The 16,298-nt window shown below is 34.5% G+C and overlaps 1 protein-coding gene across 1 annotated transcript; it reads left to right on the forward strand.

The window, feature by feature from the left end:
• The first annotated feature begins 2,102 nt into the window (after window positions 1-2,102).
• LOC140058189 (uncharacterized) lies at window positions 2,103-2,831 on the forward strand. Its single transcript, XM_072103752.1, has one exon. The coding sequence runs from the start codon at window positions 2,103-2,105 to the stop codon at window positions 2,829-2,831; it is 729 nt and encodes a 242-aa protein (XP_071959853.1).
• The last annotated feature ends 13,467 nt before the right edge of the window (window positions 2,832-16,298 follow it).

The raw sequence follows: 16,298 nt of genomic DNA on the forward strand, positions 1-16,298 counted from the left end.
TCATTATCAACAAAAACCCTATCACTTATATTCAATATAATTATTTAACAACATTTCTAAATTAAAAAAAACTATTTTTACTGATATTATTCACATTGAACTTGTTAATAACATTTAACATCACTGTCCTTATTTGAACATTATCAAACAATGTATAACAATTATATGGTCAATTTTTACACTGTTCAATCTAACATAATTCAACTCTAAACTTATTAACACTAAAACTTAAACATTTGTGCTTCTTAATATAACACCTTTCTGTATTTTGATATTTAACATTCTTTTAATCAAGTATCTCTAGTGGACAAATTTGTGTAATACCTCGAATTACATCTCCATTGTTAGTTTTCACCTTTATATATTTCTTTTATTCTACCCAATGGCCATTGACCTTTCTGAACTACTAATACCACTTCATCAACCCTAAAATCCCTCTTGGGTTCCCTCCACTTTTTTCGTTGGTTCAATGCTGGTAAACACTCCCTTAAACACCTATTCAAAAAGTGTCGCATTAATTCTTGGACACTTCTCCATCGTTTCCTAGGATTAACAACTGTTGTGTCTAATATGCTCTCTGGAGCTAGATTACCTCCCATTTGACCAAGTAAAAAATGGTTTAGAGTTAATGGAATTACATCCTTTACTGAGGCAGATTGATATGTTAATGGACGTGAGTTTAATATACCCTCTGCTCCTACAAATGCAGAATGTAACGCATGGATTTAAGAAGAGCTACTTTCGTTTTTTAACGCGACTAATCTTACATTTCTTTTTTTTTAACATCGTTATCATTCTGTGACACAGAATACACAAGCGCCGCATAAGAGTCATTTGACGCGTCAACAAATGTATGCAACTCTTGATTCTCGCGCTCACCTGGGTTTATACATCTTTCTATTTCTATACCTTTTAATTCGCTCAAATTTACTATCCATCTTTCTAATTTCTGACCTACATCAGGGGACAACTCTTCATCCCAGTCTAATCCATTTGCCCAAATCTCCTGCATAATTATCTTGCCTGTGACTACTACAGGAGCAAAAATCCCTAGTGGATCAATTATAGAAGCGATTCTACTCAAAGCTAATCTCTTGGTTAACTTACAGACATTAGAAGGACCAGAACCTCCTTGAAACTTAAATGTATCTTCCTCGGCTTTCCATATTAAACCTAAAGTTTTTGCAGAAGGTAACTCGTTCCCACTTAATTTGATTTCTTTAGCTCTATCTACTTCTGGTTTTTTTTACAGTACCGCTTTTGAATTTGAAACCCATTTTCTAGCACTCATACCCGCGATTCCCAAAATTCTTTAAGCTCTCTATATAACTCTACTACATCTTGCTCATTTTTAACCGAGGTCATGGTATCATCCATGTAGGTAGAGTCTAAAACAGCCCGTGCTGCTAGAGGATACTCTTTAGAATTCTTTCGGGCATGTTCCTGAGTTACAAATTGAGCTAAGAATGGCGCAACATTAAGACCAAACACTAGTCGATTGAACTCATAAATTTCTGGCATCCGCTCTGTGTCTAAATCTCGCCACAAAAACCTAAGCATTTTCCTATCTTCTGGTTGCACTCCAATCTAGAGATACATTTCTGCAATATCGAAAATAATCGCTACCTTTTTCTTTCTAAATCTTAATAACACATCAAATAAATCGTTCTGCAATTTAGGCCCTGGATAGATCATATCGTTCAAACATCTTCCCCCATAACGCGTCGCGCCGTCAAACACTAACCTAACTTTCGTTTAATAATATAAGTAGTTCTTTGATAGTAAACCAATAAAACTTACGTTGGCAAGACAGTTTCGTCTAGCTGTCAGCTTGACTTCTTCAGTTGCTATGATGCGTTATGGCGCCGACTGGCCTCCTTTCCAGCCACTAGATGATTTTGTTGTGTAGCCTAGGGGACCAGTCGTCGTCAGAAGCTGATCGTAAATGTGAGAAAGTTGGTGCGCACCTTCGTCTCTATTCATCTTTGTATTTTTATTTTGCTTTCTTATGCTGATGCTTTCTTTAATTTTACGTTTAAGCCAAACTTGTTCTTTGTGTAGTACCTCTATCTTATCCCAGTTATGATGGGAAAGTGAGAAACATGCTTTCAGATACTGATACATATACGCTATTAAAGAAAAATCCTACCTCATCCTACAAGAAAAAACTTATCACTGTAATCACGAGACTCCTCAAAGAAAAGAAAATCACTGTCAAACAAAAACACTACTTGTACCCCACGTCGGACATCACACCAAGAATTTACTGCACACAAAAAATCCATAAAATGAATAATCCGTTACGTCCCATAGTCGATTATACGGGATCCATTATGTACAATTTGTCACGAAGCTTAGCCGACATTCTCGTACCACTAGTTGGAAACAGCATCCATCATGTTACTAATTCGCTTGAATTTGTCAATGACATAAAGGACATTAAGTTACAGCCAAATGAAACATTGGTCTCTTATGATGTAGTGTCATTATTTACCAAAACACCAGTCAACAAGTCTCTCAAAATAATTGAAGAACGCTTACACTGTGATAAACAACTATCAGAGAGAACATGGTTACATATCAACGACATTATGGAATTGCTTCAATTGGTCCTCACCACCACATATTTCAGCTTCAGAGGGGATATCTACCAGCAAAATTCAGGTATGGCCATGGGTAGTCCATGTTCTCCGATTGTTGCGAATTTATTTATGGAATGGCTGGAAAATGAGGCAATAACTACAGCTCACACCAACATAAAACCGAGGATATGGAAAAGGTATGTAGATGACATTATAACAATAATTCCCAAAGATGCGACACAACCATGATTACAACATTTAACAAAATCGATGATGACATTAATTTCACTTGCGAAGAAATGTCCTTAACAGACAACTCTATCCCATTCTTGGATACGCTAATTTTAGTTGATGGGGAAGGCAACATCAACACTAAAGTGTTTAGGAAAGCCACCCACACAAATCAATACTTGGACTTTAACTCACATCATCTTCTACAACACAAGTTATCCGTTATCCGCACACTTCTACACAGATGTAACACGATAATCACAAATAATGCAGACAAACAGAACGAAACTGAGATGATACATACTTCACTTAAACAATGTAACTACCCTACATGGACGATTAGAAAGGTACAACGTAACCTAGATAAACACAAAAAGGACACACAACCCGAAACAGAAGACATAAGAGGGTCGATATCATCCCATATATTCAAGGCCTGTCAGAGAAAATCAAGAGAACATTTAAAAAATATAACATACGAACATACTTTAAACCATCTAACAAAATTAAAAACTTAATCGTCCGACCGAAAGATAAAGCATGCAAAGAGGATTCCTGTGGTGTTGTCTACAAGGTGGGATGCACCAACTGTGATATTGTGTACATTGGGGAAACGGGTAGGGCACTCAAAACCAGAATTAAAGAGCACAAGAAAGATGTTGAGGAAAACACACAGAACATGCAGACGCGTGCATCATGGAAAGTTTCGTCCTCCATTTTACATAAATCAGCAATCACGGACCATATGACCACACACAACCACATACCTAACTGGGATAAGATAGAGGTACTACACAAAAAACAAGTTTGGCTTAAACGTAAAATTAAAGAAAGCATCAGCATAAGAAAGCAAAATAAAAATACAAAGATGAATAGAGACGAAGGCGCGCACCAACTATCTCACATTTACGATCAGCTTCTGACGACGACTGGTCCCCTAGGCTACACAACAAAATCATCTAGTGGCTGGAAAGGAGGCCAGTCGGCGCCATAACGCATCATAGCAACTGAAGAAGTCAAGCTGACAGCTAGACGAAACTGTCGTGCCAACGTAAGTTTTATTGGTTTACTATCAAAGAACTACTTATATTATTATACGAATCGAAACCAGAAGAAATGTTTTCACTAACTTTCGTTGTTTCCCTATCGGGTTTAACTACTGGGAAATGTGGTAGAAACCATTGATTTAGTTCTGTTAGGGATTGGTCTATTTTTCTGACATAGCCTTTGGATCTGTAATTATCTAAAACATTCTGATAACTATCGCCTAACATCTTGTCTCTAGTTAATTTTCTTTCTAGACACTCTAATCTCTTAAAGGCCATCTCATAATTGTTATCCATATTTAATCCTTCTTCCCGCCACGGAATATTCAAAGTGTATCGTCCATCAACAGCTGTCAATGACTCTGACACTTTTTGAATCACTCTTTCATCTTCAGCTTTATATATTTTCAAATCACACACTCCATAACTATCTACTTCCCAAAACTTCCTCATCAACTCGTCCACATCATTACTTCGTTCCCTACTGGTTTTGTAAGTATTCACATGTAGTGACTTTGTTCGCCAACTTCTCCTCAAAGGACCAACACACGTCCAACCTAACGGTGTTCTTCTCGCAACATGTTCTCCGGGACCCCCACATTTATCTTCTAACACTGTATGCAACTCTGACAATCCACTCCAATTAGTAAATCTATCTCTATTCTCTGACTACTTATCACAGGAAATTCTATGTCTCTCAAATGATCCAAATCCTTACTAACACTACTCCAATCTGACGCTTCTAGTCTACCAGTAACAACACTTATAGTCACTGCATTCACTTTCAATTTCTTAGATCCATCCAACGGTAATACAAATATCTCAACTGGCTTAGTCATATATCTTTCCTCCTTACCACTTAACAAACTCACAGCCATCTCTTCGGTTACTCCACTGAGACCCAACTCTCCACATAACTCTTCATTAACATATTTCTGGGTACTACCATCATCTAATAATGCATTCACCTCTTTTCTTTTCTTTCCATTACTAACTATGATTGGTATGGTTCGCAAAGCAATAGATTGGGTTTTACTTAACAATGTAGTGTTTGTCCCTGTTTCTGTTTTAGTTACTTTACGCTCCCATTCCCTGGCAACTCCTACCTCTACAGTTTCAAAATTACTTTCCTTTTTAACTTTTTCTCTATGTAACAACCTATTATGGTCATTCTTACACCCATTTATACCACAGGACAAAACCCGTCTACAATCAAATGCCCTATGTTTACATAGACACTTAAAGCACAATTGTTCTTGGCTAGCAATATTCCATCTCTCATTGATGAATAGTTTTCTGAATTTTACACATTCCCATAACTTATGGTTTTTCTTACAACATACACATGTGAATAAAGGTGATTCACTAGGCTTTCCCTTGTGGGTGCACAACTATGACTGTAAGCCTTTTTACCTCTAAAATCTGTGTTTACTACTCGAAATTTACTACTCTTATTTTCATTACCTGTAGTGCTAATATTTCTTCCAAACATATTGCTGTTTACTGCAGCTTGACTCTCTACAAATTTTAACATATACAAGAAACTTGGTTCCCTTTCACTAAGTATTGATTGTGCAGCATTAGCCTATTTAGCTTGCATAAATCTAGGTAATAGTCCTTGAATTTTTAATAGGTTGGAGGTACTGTTTAAATCATTTATGTACCCCATTTTTGTTAGTGTTAGCTGACACTTTTCATGTCACTGACTAGTCCCCATAACTCTTCATGGTTTCCTGCATTAATCTCTTTTATGTTGGTTAACTTAAGCATCAATGAGTTTAAAACTAGATGGGGCTGCCCAAACTGCCTTTTAAGAATCTCTAAAGCCTGCTTATAACCTTCTTCTCCTAATAGAGGACAACTTACTATACTTTCCTTTGCCTTATTTTTACATAACTGTAGAAGGTATTGTAATTTTGCATTATCTGATGTTAACTTACTTGCTACATTTATCTCAAAATTTGGTATAAAAGCCTAATAGTTTCCCGGATCCCCATGGAATTCTATCACTTCCGCTTTTGGAAGTTCTAGGGCTAATTGGAATGCGGCCATAGCATCCATATCATTACTGTTAACCTTATTATTTCCATCTTTCTCTCTCTGATCAACGTTTTCACTGTCCTCTTCTACTATAACTTTGTCAGTCTCTTATGTCACTGTTCCCCTGACTTGCGGCTCCAGCACCCTCTTAGTCTCATGTATCACCTCTAGAAAATCCCTTTGGCAATCTTGCATCCACTTCTCCGCTTCCTCAAATTGTTCTTCATCTTCCAAGTTTATCATTTCCACAATCTGCTCGTGAGCCCTCTCTACTGTTTCAAATACCTCGTTTGCTTTCTTAAATAAGTTATGTATTAACTCAATGTCTCTCTCTAGTTCCTCCTTCTGACACAAAACATTTATTGTGTTTGTATCCTTGTTAACTGTCCTTTTCTATTTCTTCGTAGTATTTTTATATCTTTTTTCGTTTCTCCATGTCTTCCATTTTGTTTATGACGTTTCGCTAGAAGCATGCACTGTACTCACTTGTGTAATATGTGACGTTCGCTCCCTATGCATAGAAAGCATGCACTTTACTCACGTGCTTCGTTGCAAATAATATATGCTCACAACTTTCAGCCTAAACATGTTGGTTCTTTAAAGTTTATTTTTTTTAATTGGTCTATCTAACCTCGCTCTTCTACCATTTTTCTTGTACTGAAGAAAGGCCCATAAATAATATACGCAAGAACTTTCTGATTTTTATTATCATTATATTTGCACACTTCTTACCAACCACGCTGTCGGTATTTGTTTTTCTTTTTATCTTTTTATGTATGACACGCCAAAACGGCCTTTTACACACAATAGAATAGCGCCCTCATTATTATTTTGTTGTTCTTCAGAACACCAACAAAACTTTAAAAATAAAATGATTTTATATAAAAGTTGTTTGCGGCGTCCATGTTTGGAATATGCTTGTTCCTTTTTGAATTCAGGTTCAACGGAAGATAATAGCAATAATTTAGTAAGAATCAAAACAAGGAGTGTCTAAATGCATCTTAAGCAATGCTTACATTTCATATTCAGATGATTTAACCTCTGTCTCTCTTTTAAATACACTTTGATTTGAATTCGAATAATTAATTTTTGCAAATATTTGTCTATTTGTTTGTCTATTTAATGAATACGTTTGTAAAACTAATCTAATTTTATTGAACAAATATTTAAAAAGTGCAGCAATTCAGCCTTTGGCTGAAAATCTATTTTTCAGGGCAATTATTGTCAAAATAAAGATACCAAGATATATTATTTATTATGACAAAAATATTGAAACATATAATATATAAATAATATAGAACAAATGTTACTTTATTTATAGAATATTCTGTATTTTATTTTAATTATTAACAATAATTGTATTCATTTGTTTGTTTTTCCGCATTGTTAAATTTATTTTTACTTATGTAGGTACATTTTATTATACTTCTGATTTTGTTGAATTAAATAAAACGCCACGTGAACTTTCTTACAAAACGTACCGTACCAAAAAACGATTCGTTTATTTTTTGTTTTTAAACGAACATTTTAGTTTAAAATTGGCAGTATCTTATATTTTGCACACTTATTTGTATTGTTAATTTATAATCCAAAACAAAAATAATTATTTTCATTTTCTTTAGGTTAAGTTCTTTATATTCATTTAAATTTAATACTTAATGTCTTTCTAAAATTATCATTTCATCTTCCTTGTATAAGTAGAGTAAACAGACAATATTTACGTGTTTTAGTGGTTACAGCAATTCTTTGAATATTTCAAACTTTGCTTATTTCCTTATGAAGTGGTTGAAGGTGGAGATCTAAATAACTTCCTAATGAAGTTTAGTTTAACTAAATATATCGAGTAAATAGACAATTAAAGTTGTTGTTTTTACGTTGTAGTTCCTCAATACTTGAATTAAACAGAGACGCAACGCAAGAATGTAAGCCCAACACAATTGACCAATCACAATTGACGAATCATCCAAACTGTCGCTTGTGATTGGTCAACTCGCGTGTGCTGCGTCTACATCCTTCGTTGAGTCTACGAGAACCAAGCTTCATAAAAAAAAGAGAATTAAACTCTAGATATTGTTTCATTTGTTATTTATTCAAACAGTGTCGGGATGAGAACAATTATATAAACACATTTATAGAAAGATAAAGTTAAAAGAACACGAGCAGAAACATTATGAATTATGTAACAGTACAACTTGAAGAAACTGACTGCATTATATAAACGTGGACAGAAACTGACTGCATTATATAAACGAGGACATGTACATGTAATAAGCGTTCATAATGATCACACCATTATACTGTTATATGTACATAGTAGGCATAGGGGTTACGGTGTAGCATCATTCTGTACTTTTTAAAACCTTAATGGAGCATCACCATTTGGTGATGTGATTCATTCAGAATGACAACAATCCCAGTTTACTTGAGTAATATTGATTTGGTCTGATGCTTCGAGATGCATACACACATTTACAGATTATATAGCTATTATTACGCCATTTGCTACAGTTTACCAGAATGGTTTAGTTGGAAAATGTTAATGCCGTTTTTGTATTTTCGGTAGTATGATTTAATCAGGCGTAGCTCTAACAATAGCTTTGGTCTGAAAAGTCTAATACATACTGCTTATTGTCGATAGCATGATTTCTGCCGTTTGATGTAGTCCTATGAATAGGTTTGGTCTAAGACAATCGGATACAGTCTTGTTTGGTTTGAAATGTTGAAATAAAATGTATTGTTTTTTCTTTTATAGAATGATTGTAGTAGGCCTACTGTATTGTGAATATTGCAAATATATATTTTTTTTTTGCCAAAATAATATTGAAATGGTAGTTAAATATGACCTTTGGTAAACCAAAAAACAAAGGACAGTATTGTGTGCTATTATATATTATAGCTAGTTCTGAAAATGGGTTTGGTTTTAAAAACCAGACACTGTAGATACTGATTAAATTTATTTCCGAAACAAACAATTCTAAACAATCAGTTCTGTAATCGAATAAGCCTCACCTTGAAACCGCGTATCTACGTATTTGACCAAAAAAAAAACATTAGCCAAGAATTTTCAAGAAAGTTCGCAACTTAAATAAATATTTATGTTTAATGTATAGGTGGTGCCCTGTAATTTCACGCTTTATTTTGGTTGGTTGAGTAAGTTGACTTACCGAAACCACAGCAGCTGTAAAAGCCCATACATCTCGGACATCCTTGCAACGAACACAAAATAATAAGAATATGAAGAATCTTTGCAACGAATTGCACAAGTAAAACAACAATTGGAACAAATCACGAACAGTCTTAGAAGAACCTATCGCGAAAGGCCAAAGATCCACGTTAAGCCATGTAGCTATTGCATTCTGTACGCGTAGAGCGAGTCAGTTACCTTTATCAGTTTTTATTTTCATATTTCGTTTTCGTCAGCAGGTCAGCCTACAGACGACTTTTCCCCATTCCGTCAGTTCTTTCTAACTTGTTATTCATGAGTTTCGCACCCGCAAAATCGAGTGCATGACCGCACGTGTGTGTGAGCTAGCCTCGCTCGATCCTTTTATCGAGAGGCGCACGTTTTCACGGACAATCGTATTCGATTAGTATCTATGTATCCTAGAAGTGTGTACGCTAGGTCTATGCTATAATCAACAGGAGAATACACTAGTCGAATACTGTACACCATGTGGTTGCCAAGAAGGGCTCGCTCGCGCTGGGGGTATGACGGTCGTGCGTATAATAACTATAATACTATTCCAATCGTAAACGTACGTTTACAAATGAAATTTTATCGGAGCGCCTAAAACAGCTCCATAATGAACAAATCTTTTCATCATATTTAGTACAAAATCACGCTAAAATGCCTTGAAAACTAGCAGGTTGCTGTTACGCTAGTACACTGTAGCTAGGCTAGGCCTACTCTTCTTTAGTAATACTATTACTAATAGGCCTAGGCCTTACCTTAAAAAGCCCAGGCCTAGCCAACGAGGTGGCGATATATGTGTGTTGAGGCATTTATGTTCGGTGTATAAGACGCACCCCTAATTTAGAGGTTAAATTTGTGTGTCAAAAGTGCGATTATACACCGAAATATACGCTACGTTAATATTTTTATTGTTTCATCCTCGCACACTCGATTTCTACACCTTTTCGGCCAAAAAAAATCATAACAAAACTTTTTTTTTTTAATATATGTTTTGTTAGTTAAGTTTTAGTTAGTTCGGGTATTGATTCTTGAGACCATAACATCAGTCAGAATCACTAGATTTTCACATTGTTTTATCATCTTACTTTTGATTGAATAAATATTACATTTTCTACATTTAATAATGTTGTGCCATCGTTATTGTCTTGGCTCGCGACACGACTACTACAGGATATAATAATTAAAAATCAATAGTCTATAGGCATACACATGTATTGTTTTTTTTACCAGAACATATTTATTACCTCTAATGAAGAAATGTTTCTAAAGCTAGGTATTAATTTCTGTCCAATGATAAACAATAGTGTAAAATTATAAAATAAAAGCATTAAAATAAAAGAAATAAAATATGGTAGATAGTCCGGTACGCACGTCCGGTACGCACGTCCGGTACCTAAACAATTCTAGGTAATTGAAGCACAAAATGTTATTCCAATTCATAAAAATATGATTTATTTGCACTTTCTGTAAAGATAACATTACATTTTATATCTTATTTCGTATTAAATCTTAATTCATCATTCTACTGTTATATAGCATATTTCCTATAGAATAATTGTCGGTCTCTACTCGACGTGCGAGGCGCCCTAGACATGGAGTTCCATTAGTGTCTCGCGTTTATTTGCATTGATCGAATGGGAAGTGTGATGTCTTCAAACTACACTATCTTTAGTTTGGTGTAGTGATAGATAAAGTATACTCTATTGTTATTATAATTAATAATCGCTTTTCAGTAATTATTAAAAGATATAGTTATTATTATTATTATGAACATTTCATAGACCAATAAAATGAAACATTTGTTCAGCATCTCAATCCCCACTGTACTGATGAAATTCCTTTTTAAAGAAAAACGAATATCAATAGCTGATGTGGGTTACTCTCTGTTTTGATGATATACCGTAACATCTAATAAAGTAGTGCACCTCGAAAAAAGAACACCTCGAAAAGAAGCCGCTTCTTATAAAAAAAAACGTGTTGAAAGAAGCCCATCGAAATTATCTGGGCTTCTTTAAGGCTTCGTTAGGCCTATATTGTTTTTACCTCCATGGTTTGACAGTGCAACGGATGATATGCGAAGACATTTGCTGACCGCTCGTTTTCCGTTGCTTATCCGTTGCAATTTGCCAAGTAACATTAACAATGTGGATTACTATTAAATCTATATAAACATTTAAATTAACAATTTAAAAATAAATTAAAGACTTTTATTTCAACTAATGTTATGACAATTTGTGAAGCGCCGCTATAGAAATGTATCTATATATAAATTATGGTTAATTCTGACATAGGCGAGCACAATGCAAAAACTTCGGTACAAATCTCCGGCTTGGATACCTACTTTATCTATCTCAGATGTACCGCGAAACGTAGATTTGATAACATTAGTTTTCACATCGACGCTAATAATAATAATAATTAGATATTATATTGTTAGATGTCCATACCAATTACAAAATTCAATACAAAAACAATGAAAAATAAAAACTGAAACGAAAATAAAACATATTTGAGATAATGACATAAAATTTGACTCGACGCTATTACAAAACTTATTTACAAACTAAAACTACACTAATACAACTACTAATTTTGCAACAGCAATGGAAAAGAAAACACTTTTTTTTTAAAATAAAACAGTTCAAAGTTGTAATACAATTGCATTTCTTAATTTCCAAGCACAGCTTGTGTACATTTTATCTATTGTTCCATATTTCTATCTTATGAAGATATTATAAAGAGTTTTTTAACAAAATTTATGATTTCAACAGTAGATTTTCAACTCGATTTCAATTCTTCCCGGTCAAAGTAATTCATGGGTTCACCTTGCAACAACCTGGTTTCAACTATTTTCTCTCTTTTATACACAAGGGAGCAGTTAAAATAATAGATTTGACCCTAAAGGTGACTGGAAACAGGCACTTTCCATCAATCAACACAGTGTCCCTTTGGAAGAAGGAAGAAAAAAACCGACAGTAGGACTAAGGCCCTGTTCAGACCCATGGCGTCAGATCGTTTTAGCGTAGGACGCTAAAAGAATGTGTGTCTGAACAGTTGGGGATTAGCGTACAACGCGTCGTACAACGGTTGTAGCGTTGTAGTGGAAAACGGTTGATAGTACCGTTTTAGCGTACGACGCTATTGTAAGTCAACGTTGTATCCAATCAGAACGTTTCCTTGTTTAACCTAGGCTGACATCTTGTATCGTCAATGTGTGAGATGGATTTCAATAACAAAAAGGCCAGAATAAATAAGGCCTAACTACACTACAAATACAACTGTTACAAAGGCTACAAACTACTATCAACTGATTACCATAATATTTTCTAACAAATGACATAAATACATGCACCTTGTATTTAAACATAGGGACTACGATCCCAACCGCTTTTAGGCCTCTAGGCCTAGAGCCATTCACGCATTTCATTCAAGCTAAAAACTAGCGTGGGACATCAAGTCATTCATTCATACAAGGCAGACTAGACTGGACAAGTTTAATGCTGAAAACCCCATAACTCCTAAAAAATTATGTAAACAAACAAGGGGAGCTGTGTCCCTTTTATTAATAGCAAGTTAAATGTTATTTTCAACCGACTGGACCAAAGAATATATATCTTTGACTGGACTGGATAGAATAATCACAATCCATTTTTTTTCTTCCTCATTAGGAAGCCTGCTTTTTCGTAACACAAGAGCCTGGAAAAAATATTTTTTACTACAAAATAAAAACAATAGAAACAGAAATATGGCTAATTTACTATATTTTTCTTAAATAAATACTGAAGTATGTTTTATTTACGGCAAATTTTGTCATAATTGTAGGGCTGAGATCTAGGCCTATATACAGTGGAAATAATAATGAAAACACGTGGGTAAGAGCACATGAATATGCAACTAGAAACAACCTGAATGACGTACTTCACTTGTGACGACAATCGTACCCTGTGGATCTGAACACCTCGTTTTTTTCTCTGCGGTTTGTAACGTGACCTTGGCAATTGCTAGTAACGTTGTACACTAAAATGGTCTAACGCCATGAGTCTGAACATAGCATAAGTTGCATCCATTTCAGCTTTTGTTTATTTTAGGAACGGACCGCGCGTATGTGAAGGTACAGTAATTAAAAAATAAAAATTATACTGCAAATTAATAAAGATCAAAATAAATATACGCCATAAAGAATCGGAATATATTGTGGGAAATAGTATTATAAAATTACATAGAGAGATTTGATGATAAGACATTTTGTTTAAAATCGAGTGAAATCCCGATAGTTGATTGAGTAAGCTGGCAGGAATAACTGTAGGTTATCTGTGTCCCGTTAGGACCGAGATGTCTGCTCATGTTGCAAGCCGTAATGTCTTCTTTTTTGGGCCCACTCTGTCACGGCAGTTAGTTTCAATAGATGTTTAAATTAAATAATGTATTAATAATTATTAAGATGGTATTTATTTGAATAAACGCCTCTCCAATAAAACATCACTTTGAATAATAATCATTATACTATTTGTAGTAGAATTCATCGCACTGTTATCTACAATTTACCAAGCATTTCTTATTCCTTGTTACCACTTTTCATATCTATTAAAGGATTTCATTTGATTATAAATGTTACCATATTATTAAAATTTAAACATTTAATAATTCCGAGAACCATCGTCTACACTTCCTAGAGGAGGAGCGAGCGAAGCGAGCTCACCCTCTAGTATCGCTAAATAAGTGTTAATGTTAATACCTTAATTGATAATACTTTAGGCATATAACGAATGTTAACATTAACAGAATATAAGATTTGTTTGATTGATACATAATTTTATAGTGGAATTTTATAACTGTAATTTAGTGATAATTGACCCATAACCTCTATCGTTTATTTAACGTTGTTTGTTTGTTTTATCTTTATACTGGGTGACCTCTTCAGTCAAAGACTGATCTCCCAGAGGGCCCAGTTGGTGATCAGTGGCTGTGATGTACTAATACACCGGGGTAACCCCCTACTCGTCTCGAAAGATGTACTAGGTTCTTTAAAGTGCACACGAGCAAGTTGTGTACACTGGACCTACGGTTTATAGTCCTTATCCGAGAAGACTCGTTCTACCACCAGAACCATGGAGTGAGTGAGCCTCGAACCCCTGCCGATTTTTTGGCTACGAAATTACGGTTCCACTGTCTTAACCGCTCGGCCACTCACTCACTCACTCGGTACCAAAAAATATTAGATATGACGAATATGACGAATCGACAAACAGTACTTACTTGCCGTGTACACTGTGGTCGGTCCAGTATGAGTTTATTCTCATCTAATTATTTCCTTAGAAAAAAAAAACTTTAAAAACTTAAATACTTATTTATTCGTCATTTAAACAATATTGATGTAATTGTTGTTGTGAACCTTATCTATATATAAATTTACGTAAGGGCAAAAATTGGTAAATCGTGCGTTATTTCTAGAATGTTTACGCGATGGTATATAAAGTTGGTTCGTACTTTCGGTACTAATTTTAACCACCTGATGTAACCCTGTTTACTAATTAAATTGAGTTCGATAATTAGTTATTGACGATTAAAACGAATTTAGGTTCAAAGATTTGCCCCAAATAGGGGTGTTTTCCGATCGTGGTATACACTGTCTAATGGATGTCAATTTGAAAAATACCCGCACACAATAATACGAGGACGCTTCGCATTTTCCTATCTCCTCCTACGATAATTGTTTTTAATAGCTGAAAACCGGTTGAACAGTTCGAGTACAGCATCATGATGTTGAAGACAGGCCGATTTTCTTTAAAAAATGCTATTTTGATACATGTAATATACATTTTTACAAATGTATTGATTTGTGATGAATGGAACATTCCAAATTATTTGGTTTAACCATAGAGGTATAGATTTAGATTTATGGGCCCCCTTGTAGAGTAAACATAAATAGTATTGCAATGCTGTACAATACTGTTAAGGTATTGTTAGATTATAAACATATAATATACAAATAAATAAACGTTATTACTGACAGTTGCTTCTCAACGTTTGTATTAATTAATAATTTAAAAAATATATAAACGTACGTAGTGGTACGTGTATCGTTACATGTACTTTACTATTTCAATAGACTATGACAGTGAGAGTTTTAACAAAGTATTAAATCGTAAATGTTTTACTGTATTTAGTGGTATATTATTTATAGGCCTATAAAACATTAAAAACAATATTTCGTTACTGAGTGGATAAGAATATATTTTAAAATGTTTCCTCTTTGTACCTATCTTCTTCCCCCATCCCTCAACCCTTAATGTTACATACAAAACACAAATTGGGTTTGTTTAAATGAGTCCAAATAAACAAATTTGACTCATTTTGTTTCTCTCTCGGAAGTAATTCCCAGGGTGCTAAATTTAGCTGACTACATAAATCATCGTGTATATTTATTCGTTTCTGTAAACGACAATGTATTATAGTCCTGCAGTACGTACATTTGAAATCTCCATTTTTTTCTCGCTGGAAAATACTGTGTATTCGAGAACCATCTGTGAACCTGTCCGTTATTAGTCATCATGGGCTTTATTTGTCCATATAGGGGGTTTTCTGTCTAAAACGGACAGAACAATAATGAACAAATTAAACACTTATACTTACAGATTTCACCGAATTGTAACTGTGTTTGCTTTATCATGTTGTGATTAATTGTAAGAACCGTATCAATGTATAGTCTGGTGAAGATTCTGTGAAAAAAAATACTACTGCATGCTTGGTATATTGCTAATGCTTGGTTCCACTAGAGAGGCGCAATGCACAGAGCGCAACGTCAGTGACCAATCACAAGCGATGGAGTTTGTGATTGGTCAACTCACTTGCGCTTTGTCTATGTCCTTGCATTGCGTCTCTAGTGGGAACCACAATTTACTGTATGTAAACATTTATTAAACTTAGATTTAAATAAATCAATGGTGTGAAAATATAATAAGTTTTTTTCTATTGTTATAATTGTCTGGTAATAAGGTAGGATGATGGTATAGGAGTTAAGACAGTATGAGTTGCTGATTGGAGGAAAGTGTGCATATGTATATGTTTTGTTGAATGAGAGGTTGTTGAATGGAAGGGGAATTATGAACAAGATACGAGACAGAGAAAAATGGCTATGTTGAGAAAAAAACATCAAACTAATTTGAAGTTATTTTGATTCATTTATCAACAATTTATCCACCAAAT

Source organism: Antedon mediterranea, chromosome 9, assembly GCF_964355755.1.
Source record: "Antedon mediterranea chromosome 9, ecAntMedi1.1, whole genome shotgun sequence".
NCBI lineage: Eukaryota > Metazoa > Echinodermata > Crinoidea > Comatulida > Antedonidae > Antedon > Antedon mediterranea.